At 39.2% G+C, this 15,395-nt stretch overlaps 1 protein-coding gene across 1 annotated transcript in view; it reads right to left on the bottom strand.

Moving 5' to 3' along the window:
- MASTL (microtubule associated serine/threonine kinase like) overlaps window positions 1-15,395 on the bottom strand; it is a gene marked incomplete at its 5' end in the record, with an annotated part of 51,133 nt that overhangs the window by 34,281 nt on the left and 1,457 nt on the right. Inside the window, 3 exons of the mRNA XM_081104249.1 lie at window positions 3,691-3,779; window positions 4,443-4,582; window positions 8,839-8,976. Of these exons, the coding sequence (XP_080960375.1) occupies window positions 3,691-3,779; window positions 4,443-4,582; window positions 8,839-8,976 (367 nt within the window). The remainder of the gene's footprint in view (window positions 1-3,690; window positions 3,780-4,442; window positions 4,583-8,838; window positions 8,977-15,395) is intronic.

Here is a 15,395-nt window from a genome sequence, read left to right as displayed (position 1 = left end):
CAAAAGAAATTTCAATCATTGTACTGTTGATATTTGGCTCTGTTGACTAATGAGTTTGCTGACCACTGCCATAGAGCAAACATAAAAAAACTAAGCCACTGATTGAAATCATTAGTCTGATAAAACAGTCTTGCTCTGGAATGACTAAAATTCAGTGTAATGACAAAAAGTCTTAGCTTTTCAGGGAGTACTCAGTCACTAAACAAGAGTGTTATCTAACTGACAACAAAATAATTCTTGGTAAATAAAATATTAGAAAAGGTGGTGGTAAGCAAAACCAAGAAAGAAATCAAAAGATAGTAGGAATATAAATTAAATTTCAATATCAGAATCTATTTAAGGAATTAATACAAATTATGGGCCTTTCATGTTAATTAAAATATGCAAATATAGGTCAAGATAGAAATTAACACAGACCTTTATATAACACTGTAAAATAAAATAATTCAACACCCACACATAATATCATATTATTTCTTGACTAAGGACCGGTGACTGAAATTCGTGCATGGGTAGGGAACCCAGGCCTGGCCGGCAACCAGGGTCCATCTGTGGAGTGACCAGCGGGGCGATCGTGGGCCGCCAGTGGCACCCACCTTGGCTGGCCTGGGGCCTGCGGGCTCAGGGCAGCTCCTATGTTAAGCGTCTACCCCCTGGTGGTCAGTGCACATCATAGTGACTGGTCATTCTGCTGTTCAGTCCATTTTCATATTAGGCTTTTATGATATAGGACTAGAGGCCCGGTGCACAGTAATTTGTGCACTAGCAGGGGGTGGGGGGGACTCCCTCAGCCTGACCTGTGCCCTCTCACAGTCTGGGACCCCTCGGGAGATAACAACCTGCTGGCTTAGGCCTGCTCCCCAGGTGGCAGATGGCAGGCCCGATCCCGCGATGCCTGCCCTGCCTCCCTGGGTCGCAGATGGCAAGCCCGGATCCTGTGCTGGGTCGCAGATGGCAGGCCTGGATGGCGGCAGGGCAGGCGGCGGATCGCATTGCCCTGCCCCGCCACCCCGGGTCGCACACGGGAGGCCTGGATGGCGGCAGGCGGGCAGTGGCTCACGCTGTGCCACCCTGCCTGCAGTATGCAAATTTAGCAGCCATCTTTGTTGGGTTAATTTGCATACTCTTCTGATTGGCTGATGGGTGTAGCAAAGGTACAGTCAATTAGCATCTTTGTCTTTTATTAGTGTAGATATGTCAAAAATGGTAAGAGAAGTTTAGGATATAACTTTGCATGGGATATAAGACTTTTTTTTTTTTAATATATTTTATTGATTTTTTACAGAGAGGAAGGGAGAGAGATAGAGAGTTAGAAACATCAATGGGAGAGAAACATCGATCAGCCGCCTCCTGCACATCTCCCACTGGGGATGTGCCCGCAACCCAGGTACATGCCCCTGACCGGAATCGAACCTGGGACCCCTCAGTCTGCAGGCCGACGCCCCATCCACTGAGCCAAACCGGTTTCGGCAAGACTTTTAAAAATTGACTGAAAATTTGAATTTAACAAATTTCCTTTATGTCATCTATATACCAATATATAAAAGATTAAGTGTCCGTCCTTCCCTCTGATCAGTAGCTATGACGTGCAATGACCACCAGCGGGCAGATGCTCAACGCAGGAGCTGCCATGATGCGCACTGGCCATTTAAAAATAAACGGCACCACAGATCTGGCACCGACAAAACAACATTTGGCTTCCCTAAGTGGGACACAGACCCTGCCACCACCCCGGAGCACCATCCCACCAAATTGCAGCCAACGCTACCAAGACCCCATGGCACAAAATGTGGCCTACAGCCCAGCCCAGCCCAGAAACGGTAGCTGTGGGTGCTGGGTAATGCTGCCACATAGCAACACCCAGCTTCTTCTCCCTAGTGATTAGCCTCCTTGAAGTTTCTTCAGCCCAGGAACCTGACTTGCTTTATAGTCAGGTGCAAACATTTTATAGTTCAACCAAATGTTTATGAAGCATTTTCACGTGCCTCATCTCATTTGATCCTCATAGAAGTCCTGGAGTAGGTAGATAGGAGACTCAGTGGAATCCTATTTTCTTTTCATTAGCAAGACAACGGCAATTTAGAAAGTTTAGAAACTTGATCCGACTGAAAAGAAGAAATGGTGGAACTTGAAAATGACTTCAGGTTTTCTCACTGTGCAGAATATAGTCAAACACTGCTGCAGTTAAATATTTTACCCTTTCTTCTCCCTGCACGATCTACAATAATATTATGCTTCATGTTGATATTTACTGCTGTGTTGGTGACAATTACCTGAAAGTGAAGTTGGGGTGCTTCACTGGGCTGAAAAATGTTTAGCTAAATCAGAAAGCAGGTCTAATTAAGCAAGTTTATCTATATACATAAAAGGCTAAGTTGACTCGCACATGTGCGATACATATAAAAGCTCTCACTGGAGCCAATTACACGCGTATGTTTGCATCTGCGTCTATCGTGAATTTGGTTGACACTTCTATTATAGAAAAGGGTGAATAGAGATATTAAAATATTTCTTCTAATTAATTTCCTTAGTATATGTGTATTTGTTAATCATCACCTGAGGATATTTTTCCATTGAATTTTAGAGAGCGGAAGGGAGGGGACTAGACAGGGAGAGAGAAACATTGCATGCTCTAGGCAACTGAGGTACATACCCTTGACTGGAATTGAAACCGGGAACCTTCACTCCAGGATCTGATGCTCTAGCCACTGAGCAAAACTGGCTAGGGCCATTTACACCTCATATTGATAAAGCAATAAGTTCTTTTTTTGCTGTTGCTAGTTTAATAGTGTAAAATGATTCATTTATTATTTTTAATATGTGTGTGTGAATTGTATTTTCATTTTCTTTACCCCATGTTTAATAATCAAATATATTTGGATAAGTTCTTTAGCTATTAACTGTTCACCATGTTATAGTTATTTTAGGAATTTTACTGATGTTTAATTGGTCAGAATCAGTTTCAGTAGAGGTAAAAAGTAAAAAAAACCCCAGAAATTGTGAGTTCCTCTTCGAAGATCTAAAGATCTTCAAGGACCTTTGAGGATTTAAAAATAATTATTTATATTTTTCATCTTTAATTGAAAGAAAGGTACCATTACATCTTTCCAGTCTATTTCAGAACAAATAATTATAAAAAAACAGTGTAAGTTAATGAAATGTGGTGTCTAAAATTTGTTTGGTTTTCTTTTTAATCCTCACCTGAGGATATGTGTTTTTTAAAAAATATATTTTTATTTATTTCAGAGAGGAAGAGAGGAGAGAAACATCAATGACGAGAATCACTGATAGGCTGCCTCCTGTACACCCGCAACTGGGGATCGAGCCTGCAACCTGGGCATGTGCCCTTGACTGGAATGAAACCCCGGACTCTTCAGTTCACAGGCCAATGCGCTATCCACTGAGCAAAACTAGCTAGGGCAAGGATATGTTTTTTATTCATTTTAGAGAGAGGGAAGGGGGGGGGGGAGAGAGAGAGAGAGAGAAGAGGAAGAGAGAAAGAAATATCAATAGGTGGCCTCCTGTAGGGGTCCTAATTGGGGATCAAACCCAAACCTAGGTATGTGTCCTAACTGAATCGAACCTGCAACATTTTGGTATATCGGACGAAGCTCCAACCAACTGAGCTTCCTGGCCAGGGCTAAAATTTTTTGGATTTTTAAAAAGGTACTTACCTGCTATTTTTCTTACCTCTATTCAAAGTGACTTTGGAAAGGCCAAAATCAGTTAATTTAATATGACCTTCATTAGAAATAAGCATATTGTCTGGTTTCAAATCCCTGCACATACAGAAAATAAATAGGATATGATTAAAAGAGAGCTAGTATTGATGTTAGAGTTTTCTTGAGGGGAAGAAAAGTTACATAAGTCTCAAACCCTATTTATTTCCTTTAAAATAAGGCACTCATTGGTGACTTTGAAACTACAGAAAAGTCTAAAAAGCAAACAACCTTTTATATATATGAATCTATAACAAAGAAAACTAATTTAATGGGTATCTTTTGCATCATTCATTAGATAGTTCATAAATGAAATCAATGTTATTAGATAAAATAAATCTCAAGCTAGGTCAAAATCCTATTTACTTCTTTCAAGGAGGTTAATAACAAGCTTTCATAGAGCAGAACCACTAAACCTGAATTTCTTTGCCCACTGTAAATCAGCTGGGATTATAAAATATGGTAATTTTGTATGGTGGTAAAGGATTGAAAAAAAAACAATTCAATATTTATTATAATAAAGTGGTACACTCATGATCAAAGCAACATATTATTAAAAACACAAGGACACAAAGGGAGAACTGATGGAACCCGTTAATTTCACATGTCAATAATAGACTTTAGATAACCTGGATATATGGGCAAATGATTATGCAAATATTTAAAACATAATTTGATTATTTGTGTTTTTAAGTAATAGTCCACAGAAAAGTCAGTTTTTACCTGTGAATGATTCCGTGTCTATGAAGGTAATCTAGAGCCAGTGCCACTTCAGAAATATATTTCACAGCCATCATTTCATCAAAATAACCATATATATGTAGGAGAGATTTCACATCTCCACCAATAAGATATTCCATTAGCTATCAGAAAGGAACATAAATGTTGGAAAATAAAACCAATATGATTACATTAAAATTTATATTATTTGAGCATCACGGTTACATAGTTTTAGTATGGTTCTCTATGAAGAACCATAGTTTAGTATGGTGCCACTCAGTCTGCATTAATACCAGGTTTGGTCATGTTACCATATACAGTGGGGCCTTGACTTACGAGTGTCCCTACTAACGAGTTTTTTGAGATACCAGCTGTCTCTCGGCTGATTTTTTGCATTGAGTTGATAGAGTAATTTGAGTTAACGAGCTCCTTAATTAGCTCGGTCTCGGAACGAATTAAACTAGTAAGTCAAGGCCCCACTACAGTTGTTTTTTTTTCCAATATATATATTTTTTTATTGATTTCAGAGAGGAAGGAAGAGGGAGAGATAGAAACATCAATGATGAGAGAGAATCATTGATCGGCTGCCTCCTGCATACAGTCAACTGGAGATTAAGCCTGCAACCTGGGTATGTGTCCTTGACCAGAATCGAACCCGGGACCCTTCAGTCCGCAGGCTGACGCTTTATCCACTGAGCCAAACTGGCTAGGGCTACCATATCGTTGTTGTTTTTTTTTTTTAAATTTTTGAATCAATAATGTCTTAGAATTAACAAAATACAATAACAAAGGATCATAACTGGTTAGCAAATGGTCTCCTCCCTTTTTCCTTGCCCTTGTACTTATTCCAACCTTAGTAATCTATCCATGTGTCTGTATATATCCCACCTCCATGATGACATTGATCCTTGGCCTTCCACTCTCCTCATCCCCCATAAAATTGCCTTCTGACTACTCTTAATTATATACATTTATATTATTCCTTAATTATTTCCTGTATGTTACACTAGTCTCCCTTCTTCATTGTAAATTCCTTAGGAATCTTATTTGCAACTTTTGTACATTTGTACAAAAAGTTTCGTTGATTCAGTCAATATTCTGGTGAGCAAGGTAACCATATAGTTTCTAAAATAGTTTGCCAAATTCACTTTTTCCCTCTCCGCATATATGACTATAAAATAAATAATATTTATGCGAACCTTTAAGATAATCATGTTTCAAAATAACAATTATTAATGTTATTAACACACATAAAAGCAGGTAACTTTGTTCAGGTAAAAGAGTTTAATTGAAAAAACTATATGGCAGCATTAGCAAATATTAATGTATAATTTTAAATCTTTGCTAAATAATCAAGAATAAGTTGAAGATATCATGAACCATCACTACTAAATTCTTCATCATGTATCTGCTAACAAGCATGTTCTCAGTCTGGCTGGCCTGGCTCAGTGGTTGAGCATCGACCTATGAACCAGGAGGTCACAGTTTGATTCCTGGTAAGGGCACATGCCTGGGTTGCAGTCTACAATCCCAGTGTGGGACGTGTAGGAGGCAGCCTATCAATGAGTCTCTCATCATTGATGTTTCTATCTCTTTCTCCCTCTCTCTCTTCCTCTCTGAAATCAATAAAAATATATATATTTTTTAAAAAGGATGTTCTCACTTAACTATGGCATAATATAATTCTGAGAACTTAACACTAATATAATGCTATTATCTAACATATTGTCCATATTCACATTTCTCTGATTTCAATATTGTCCCTGAGAGCATTTCTCCCCATCCCTCATGCCTAAGCCAGAATCAGGAATGGGATTTAGTTGTCATGTCTTTTTTAGTATTCTTTAATCTGAAACAGTTATTAGCTTTTTAGGGGGGATAGTGGGAAGCAGTCTTTTATGACACGTGATTATTTTTTCATGATTCAATTCAAGTGATGCATTTTGGGCAGGAATACTACATTAGCAATGTTGAGTCCTTTTCCGTGACTCCCACCAGGTGAGACACTCAACTAACATCAGTGTGTTCTTTTACTGGTGATGATATCTTTGATCACTTAAAGTTGTGACTTCCAGATTTCTTCACTGAAGAAGTACTTTTCCCCCTTTGCAATTAATAATTAATCTGGGGGAGATACTTTGAAGCTACATAAATAGCCTGTTTCTCAACAAATTTTCATTCAGTGATTTTAGCATTATGCAACTACAGATCATTTCATTATTGCTGTGTGTGGTTGCAAAGTTCTATTATTTCTTTTATACATACTGGTTATTATTCCAAAATTTTCTATAGTTTTAAGCTATAAAATACTGCCTACTTAAGACCTTCATAAAACAAGGTCATTTCTTTCCTTCTTAGGTTAGTAGTTTCCCTGGTACATAGAAGTTAGTCAATATTTATTGATGAAATCAATCATTAAAAACAGTTATTAAGCACAGAATCTGTGCCATATGCCCTACTAGTACTGGAAATATATTCTCATCAACAGTGATTACCAATCCTTTTCATCTTTGTTAATCTAAGAAAGAAAAGATAGACCAGTTTAAATGTTTATTTTCAGGGAGATGTAGTATCTTTACATATTATTTTTGGTGTTTTATATTTCTTCTATGAACTACTTCTATTCTTTGCCCACTTTCTACTGGGGTACTTATCCTTTTTTTATTGCTTTGTAAAATCTCTTTATTAAAAAAATATTTTTTATTGATTTCAGAGTGGAAGGGAGAGGGAGAGAGAGATAGAAACATCAATGATGAGAGAGAATCATTGATCGGCTGCCCCCTGCCTGCCCCCCACTGGGGATAGAGCCTGCAACCTGGGCATATGCTCTGACTGGGAATTGAACCATGACCTCCTGGTTCATAGGTTGATGCTCAACCACTGAGGGATACCGGCTTGGCAAATCTCTTTACATAGCAGTAAAATTAGCCTGTTTTTCTTCTGGACAATAACTATTTTATCCAAACATGTCATTTGACCATGTATATGGTATTTTGTGTCACATGTTTTTAAAATTTAAGCAAGTTTTATGTTGTACTTAGTAAATCTTGTGCCATTCTATGATTATAAAAATACTGATATAAATTTTCTTCTAGAACTTTTATGGATTCCCGCTCTTCAGTAGAAATCTTTGATATAAAAGGGGAACATATGCACCTAGATCTACATCATACCCTCACAGAGTATTATTATTTCAAGTGACATCAAAACTCAGAACTTGAAAGTATAACAAAAGGACAAAAAGAACTTCAAAGAAATCCAAAATCAAATCCAATTGTTTTATTACTGTTAGCAAAACAATATTGGTATTGTTATTCTCAAAATATTTTAGATACACATCTATTGTATGTTAAAGCAAGTAATTATGTTAATGTTACTAGGATCTCAGATTCTCAGGGTAAAAAATACAAAAATTTTCTCCCAAACACTTTATAATTTATATATTTTTCAAGATGTTAAGTAAAAATTCTATAACCTTCCACTGAACTGAAAATACCAGTATAAATTCATGTTATAATTTTGTCTTTCTATAAAGATGTATTTCCTAGTCCGTCCACTGAAAAGGAATGATAGCCTAGTGGCAATGAAATTTAATAATCACTATCACCTAGATTGTGGTCTCAGACAGTATAAAAAGATAATTAACCAAAGGGGTCCCCATTCACTTAAGATGGGACAATTGAAACATGACTACAGTGGATACAACCTATGTGTTATAAATCTATACAATTCCATGAATTTATAAAGATACTTAACAAAAACTAAAAGGAAAACTATAAACATCTGGAAGTAGCTCTTCTGAAAATTGGTGATGAAAGGAAAAGAATCAAGTACTTATTCTGCTTCCCTCATAAAAGCTGTATTTCAGAGTAATAATTTGGATGACAAGGGAAAGTTCTTTATAGAAAAATTCTAGCCAATCAGAACTAAAACAATAATAGAAATGTAAAAATCATCATCTTCAAGTTTTAATAAGATAATATATCCAGGCAATGAATTCAAGGATGACAAAAACCATTATATGAAAGGCTAATCAAGTTCATTACATTAATCTTTCGATTTTTTTTTGCATATGTTTAAATGTTTTCATAATAAATGTTTTCATCTTTTTGTTCCTGTTCCCAGCACAGCACCTGGCATGTAGTACTGAGAGATGCTCTTTGTCACGCTGATGAGTCAGCATGAAAGGGTTGTTCCACAATCAGAGACATTTTTTCAGTAAATAACTTGATAAAGAACCCAATTGTTGGAGATGGGAGAAGTTAGAGAATTGATGTTTCACTGTAAGTACAAGAGCTGGAATTTAAACTGAGGTACTCTGAGCTCGAAGACTTTAGTCTTAAGTCACTGGGCTCAGTGATTGCTGATTGAAGACAAAAAAGTAAAATTGTTTACTCACCAAGTAGACATTGCTTGCTGACTGCAGTGAATAGTACAAGTGGACAATGAAAGGGCTTTTGCTTAGGGCCAGCGCATCCCTCTCAGCTTGTACCTGATCAGTCATATTTTTGTTGATCATGTCTGCTTTTTTGACAACCTATAGTAGATAACATGACAACAGACATTCATTTTTAATTACAAATTGTTCTCAGGGTTGAAATTACCACCAAGAAACAACCAGAGGGAGAAAACGCATAGATGTCATTTGGACCTTGGATTGCCACCAGGAAACTGCCAGAAAAACAGCTAATGTGGAAAAAAAACAAAAGCAGAATTTTTCCAACAGAGAATTGCTAATGTTGATATCTAGTGTCAAAAGTATCACATCCCTTTTAAGAAGGAAAAAGAGTAAGCAAATGGTCTTTGACTGACTTGCCTCAGACCATATCCTGGAACCCTGGGGCGGAGAAGGTGCCACTTTCATTCCTGTTTCTTGGAAGTGTTGACAGACACATAGTGATAGAGAATGACAAGCAGGAAGAGCGACATGCCCAGGATGTTGGCGAACAAGTAATCACCCTGACCTGCTGCGCTGGGCTCCGACAGGGTCTGTGCACTAGCTCAAGGTAGGAGGTCTGCTCTTCTTATAACAAAATCCAAAGGTAGTTGGGCAAAAAGTAAAACCATTTCCCCTAAGAACAGGAACAAGACAGGGATGCCCACTCTCACCACTCCTGTTCGACATAGTACTAGAAGTATTAGCCATTGCAATTAGACAAGAAGAAGAAATAAAAGGCATCCAAATTGGAAAAGAAGAAGTAAAACTGTCCTTATTCACAGATGACATGATACTGTACATAAAAAACCCTAAAGACTCCATCAAAAAATTATTAGACTTAATAAATGAATTTGGCAATGTAGCAGGATACAAAATTAATGCCAAGAAATCTATGGCATTTCTATACACCAATATGAACTTACAGAAAGAGAGCCTAAAAAAGCAATCCCATTTACCATCACACCAAAAAAATTAAGCTACCTAGGAATAAACTTAACTAAGGAGGTGAAAGAACTCTACTCAGAAAACTACAGGACATTGAAAAAAGAGATAGAGGAAGAAATAAACAGATGGAAGAACATACCATATTCATGAATTGGTAGAATCAACATCATTAAAATGTCCATACTGCCCAAAGCAATCTGTAAATTCAACGCACTCCCCATTAAAATACCAACGGCATATTTCACAGACTAGAGCGAACTCTCCAAAAATTCATGTGGAATAAAAAAAGACCCCGAATAGCTGCAGCGATCCTGAGAAAGAAGAACAAAGTAGGTGGGATCTCAATACCAGATATCAAGCTGTATTACAAAGCCACTGTTCTCAAAACTGCCTGGTACTGGCACAAGAACAGACATATTTTTCAATGGAATAGAATAGAGAACTCAAAAATCGACCCGAACCAATATGCTCAATTAATATTTGACAAAGGAGGCAAGAACATACAATGGAGTCAAGACAGTCTCTTCAGTAAATGGTGCTGGGAAAATTGGACAGATACATGCAAAAAAAAATGAAACTAGACCACCAACATACACCATACACAAAAATAAACTCAAAATGGATAAAGGACTTAAATGTACGATGGGAAACCATAAAAATACGAGAGGAATCCAAAGGCAACAAAATCTCAGACATATGCCGAAGCAATTTCTTCACCGATACAGTTCACAGGGCATTGGAAACTAAAGAAAAAATAAACAAATGGGACTACATTAAAATAAAAAGCTTCTGCACAACAAAAGAAACCATCAACAAAACAACAAGAAAGCCCACTGCATGGGAGAACATATTTGCCAATGTTATCACCAATAAGGGTTTAATCTCCAACATTTATAGGGAACTCATACAACTTAACAAAAGGAAGATAAACAATCCAATCAAAATTGGGCAAAGGACCTAAATAGATACTTTTCAAAAGAAGACATTCAGAAAGCCAAGAGACATATGAAAACATGCTCAAAGTCACTAATGATCTGGTAGATGCAAATCAAAATGACAATGAGGTACCATCTCACACCTGTCAGAATGGCTATCATCAACAAATCAACAAATGACAAGTGCTGGCGAGGATGCGGAGAAAAAGGAACACTCATGCACTGCTGGTGGGAATACAGACTGGTGCAGCCACTATGGAAGACAGTATGGAGTTTCCTCAAAAAGTTAAAAATGGAACTCCCATTTGACCCAGTAATCCCACTTCTAGGAATATATCCCAAGAAACCAGAAACACCAATCAGAAAGGATATATGCACCCCTATGTTCATAGCAGCACAATTTACCATAGCTAAGATCTGGAAACAGCCTAACTGCCCTTCAGCAGATGAATTTATTAGAAATCTGTGGTACATCTACACAATGGAATACTATGCTGCTGTAAAAAAGAAGGAACTCTTACCATTTGCAACAGCATGGATGGGACTGGAGAACATTATGCTAAGTGAAATAAACCAGTCAATGAAAGAAAAATACCACATGATCTCACTTATCCTATCTAATAATAGACAAACATGGTAATTGACCACACCTTTGCTATGCCTCCCATTGGCTAATCAGTTTGATATGCAAATTAACCGCCAACAAAGATGGCAGCTAATTTGCATACTGCAGGCAGATCCCGCTCTGCCACCCCGTCTGGGGCTGGTGGCAGCGCGATCCCCAGCCGCCGGCTGCCCCAGCCAGGGAACTGGGCCTGCTGTGTGCGGGGCGGGGTGGGTGGGGTGGGCAGCAGCGCAATCGCGAGCCACCGGCCTGCCCCAGCGCGGGATCTGGGCTTGCCATGTGGGGAGTGGGCGGCAGTACTATCTGAGCAGCCACCCCACCCAGCGCGGGATCCAGGCCTGCCATTTGTGACCGGGGGAGACGGGGCAGACACTGCAGGATTGGGCGTGCCATCTGACACCAGGGGAGCGGGCCTAAGCCAGCAGGTGGTTATCTCCCGAGGGATCCCAGACTATGAGAGGGCACAGATTGGGCTGAGGGATCCCCCACCCCTGCCAGTACACAAATTTTTGTGCACCCTGCTTCTATTTTATGGATAATTAAGACCATTATAAACTGATGAACAAAAATAGATACAGAGGCAGAGCAGCATCGAACAGACTGTCAAACTACAGTGGGAAGGCCGGGGAGTATGCCATATATGCCAGGTCCCTTGAAACAGCAAGCATGGACCAGCTCCCGGCAAATTCCCCCTTTTTTATTTTTTTTAAAAGTGGGCATTAAAAAGAAAAAAAAACCCAAATGCTCTCTTGTATCCATTTTAAGAGTAGGATTGGCGCTTTCCGCTATTACCTGAGGCCTGATCTATCACCCCAGGGAGAGCTTGCCAATCCTGCACTTTCCAGGGGTGGAAAGGCTGCAGTGGGGTTAAGGATAAGGCTCCTTGGGCCTACCTCCTCCCATGCCTTTACATTTACCTTTCCTTCCTCAGAAAAGCATGGACATACTTCTTGTATAAAATGTTCTGTCTGACTGGGAGTAACCTTAATTCCTCTGCTAGCAAGCATATGTGTTAAAAGATCAATACAGAGTCTTATTTCTTTAGACTCAGTATGGCACATTTTCTTAATCTAAAGATCAATATAGAGTCTTCTTTCTTTGGACTCAGTATGGCACATCTCAATCTAAGAATCAATACAGAGTCTTCTTTCTTTAAACTCAGTATGGCACATCTTCTCAATCTAAGTTCTGTACTATCCACCTTCTTACCCTACTTATCCTCTATAGGGGGGTCTGCAGTACCCTGGTGGAGTCCTATCCATCCCGAGTGTGGGGGTTCTCAATGGGGAGGCTTACCTAAGGGAATCCTGTTCCAGGGGTTCCCAAAGGTGTGGACAGAGTCGGCGAAGATTATCCACCCTCTTCCTACGGTGGAGTCCTATCCATCCCGAGTGCAGGGGTCTTACCTAAGGGGTCCCTGTTCGGGCGCCATATGCCGGGGTCCTGCCCCAGCGGGTCCAGGGGTCCCCAAAGGTGTGGATGGAGTCGGCGAAGAAGGAATGACACGGAGACAGCGTTCAGTTGATCAGCAGCCTAGCCAGGATCTCTAGCCAAGTTCTGGTCAGGATCTCCAGTGAAGTTCTGGTTAGCATCTCCAGCCAGGTTCTGTGTCCATGTTGTCTTGCTAGGTTCTCCAGCCAGGTTCTCCAGGTTCTCCAGCCAGGTTCTGTAGCCAAGTTCCCTCGCTAGGTTCTCCAGCCAGGTTCTGTCCAGGTTCTCCAGCCAGGTTCAGTAGCCATGTTCCCTCGCTACGTTCTCCAGCCAGGTTCTGTCCAGGTTCTCCAGCCAGGTTCAGTCACCAGGTTCTAGTCAGGTTCTCTTGCCAATTTCTGTAGTCAGGTTCAGTCCAGGATCTTTTGCCATGTTCTCTCGCTAGGTTCTGTCTCTAGGTTCTGAGGCCAGTTTCTGTCCAGGATCTTTTGCCATGTTCTCTCCAGCGAAGTTCTTCTGTCTCTAGAGAACGTTCTGTGTAGGTTCTGTGCCTAGGTTCTGTCTCTCTCGGTTCTGTCTTCTTACATCTGTATTTATACCAGTTGATTCCAATCCTATCAATCTCTATTTCAAAGGTTAGGGCGTTTCTTATCTCCATTCCAGGGAGTAAAGATTATGTAGCTTAAGCATGATTGTTCGTAGTTAAAGTGATTAATTACCCACCTGGCACTTAGTTAAGAGGTTTTATTCCCTCCCTAACTTCAGGGGAAAATCCCTACCTGGGGAAACAACCTTTCTCAGAGACCTCGGTTAAAACACATAGTGCCAAGAAGGTGAGCAAACATATTAAGAACAGTATGCCATATATGCCAGGTCCCTTGAAACAGCAAGCATGGACCGGCTCCTGGCAGGGGAGGATGGGGAGGTGGGGTAAAAGATCAACCGAAGGACTTGTATGCATGTATATAAGCATAACCAATGGACACAAGACACTGGGGGGTAGGGGAGGCCAGGGGAAGGTCAAGGGAGGAAAAACAAAAAGGAGACATATGTAATACTCTTTGTAATACTTTAAGCAATAAAACAAAATTTTTTAAAAAAGGTAGTAATGTTCCTAATAGCTCCCAGATAACCAGGAACCTAGGCACAGAGAAAGAGTAACTTATTACAGGGTGTCGTCCCCCCCCACCCTTCCCCGCCAAAATGTATACACACTTTAACAGCTAAGAGCTCAATTTTGAAAATGAAATGTATCTTCATAAACACTGCCTTTATAATTATTCAAAAATGTGTGCATATTTTTTTTGGGGGGGACACTGTATATATTTTTCACTTTCTGATTCTTTGATGGATGGAAATAGAATCAGAAAGAGAACGAATATAGGAAGTTTGCCTAGAAAATAAAATCTTAATACATGGTTAGAACTACTGAAACTTAGTCTCAAATGCTGCCTTACAAAAAAGACACACCAAACACTACTTTTTTCAAGTCTCAAGGTAACCAGTAGAGAGACAGAACTATAATCTACATTAAATGCAGAGCCCTAACTAAATAGGTACATTGAGATCAAGTTTCAGGACTATCGCAAGGAAAAGAAGATGAGGTATTTAATAAAATCATGAGTACACTATCAATTCCAACCTTAGATCCTTACCATAAGAAAACTATGGAAAACTGACAAAGCTAGTTTGTAACCTATCATTCCATAGGATTGGAAATTCCATGAATGCAGGTTTGTTTTGATCACCACTGTAGCCCAGATCTTACAAATGAAGAGATGCTCAATAAATACTGAAAAATGAATTTGTTTCATTGGTTTTCATTTCAACAATGGATAATGACTGTTTAGAAAGTACAGTAGAAGAAAAAGCAAAGCATCTTGGGAACATAGGAAGCAAGGAAGAGTTTATTTTAATGGGATGGATCTAAAAGGGCAGGGAAGGTATGAAGGGGAGGCTAAGATAAACCTTAATACATAAACAACATAGGTGGCAAAGAGCAGAGAAGTGTAGAAGAAGAGCACTTAAGGAGGGACCAGAATAAAGATAAGCTCAGAAGGAAGACAAAATGCAAAATTCAGGGACTAGTCAATTGTCTGGAGTGGCTAGAACACAGGATGTGTGGAAGATACAGGTGGAAGTTTAGAGTAGGAATGAAGCAGAAATGTTTTTTCTTTTCTTTCTTTCTTTTTTAAAATGAATGCTTTTCTAAGGAATGTGGACTTTAGCTTGTGTGCCACGGACTAAGGAATGGATGAAAAAAAAAAGTTATTCCAGTTAGGGAGCTATTCTAATAGACTAATATGGAAATGAAGGCCTGTTGAAATTCAAAAATATCATTTCAAGTTAACAGAAACCAAAGACCGTATATCGTATGATTCTACTTATATGCAATGTCTAGAAAAGACAAACATATAAGATAGAAAGTAGATTGTCGGTTACCTGGGAGGAGGGTAGAAGGAGGAGGCACTGCAGATGGGCCGCAGAGAGCTTTTTGGGGTGATAGAAATGCTCTAAAATTGCATTGTGGTGATAGTTACCCAATCTTTAATTTACTTAAAAGCCAAATTCTACTTTAAGAA

Source organism: Myotis nattereri (genome assembly GCF_964212035.1).
Source record: "Myotis nattereri genome assembly, chromosome: 1".
NCBI classification, from domain to species: domain Eukaryota; kingdom Metazoa; phylum Chordata; class Mammalia; order Chiroptera; family Vespertilionidae; genus Myotis; species Myotis nattereri.
Note: the sequence above shows the minus strand (reverse complement) of the source record. Positions and strands in the feature narration are given on the sequence as shown.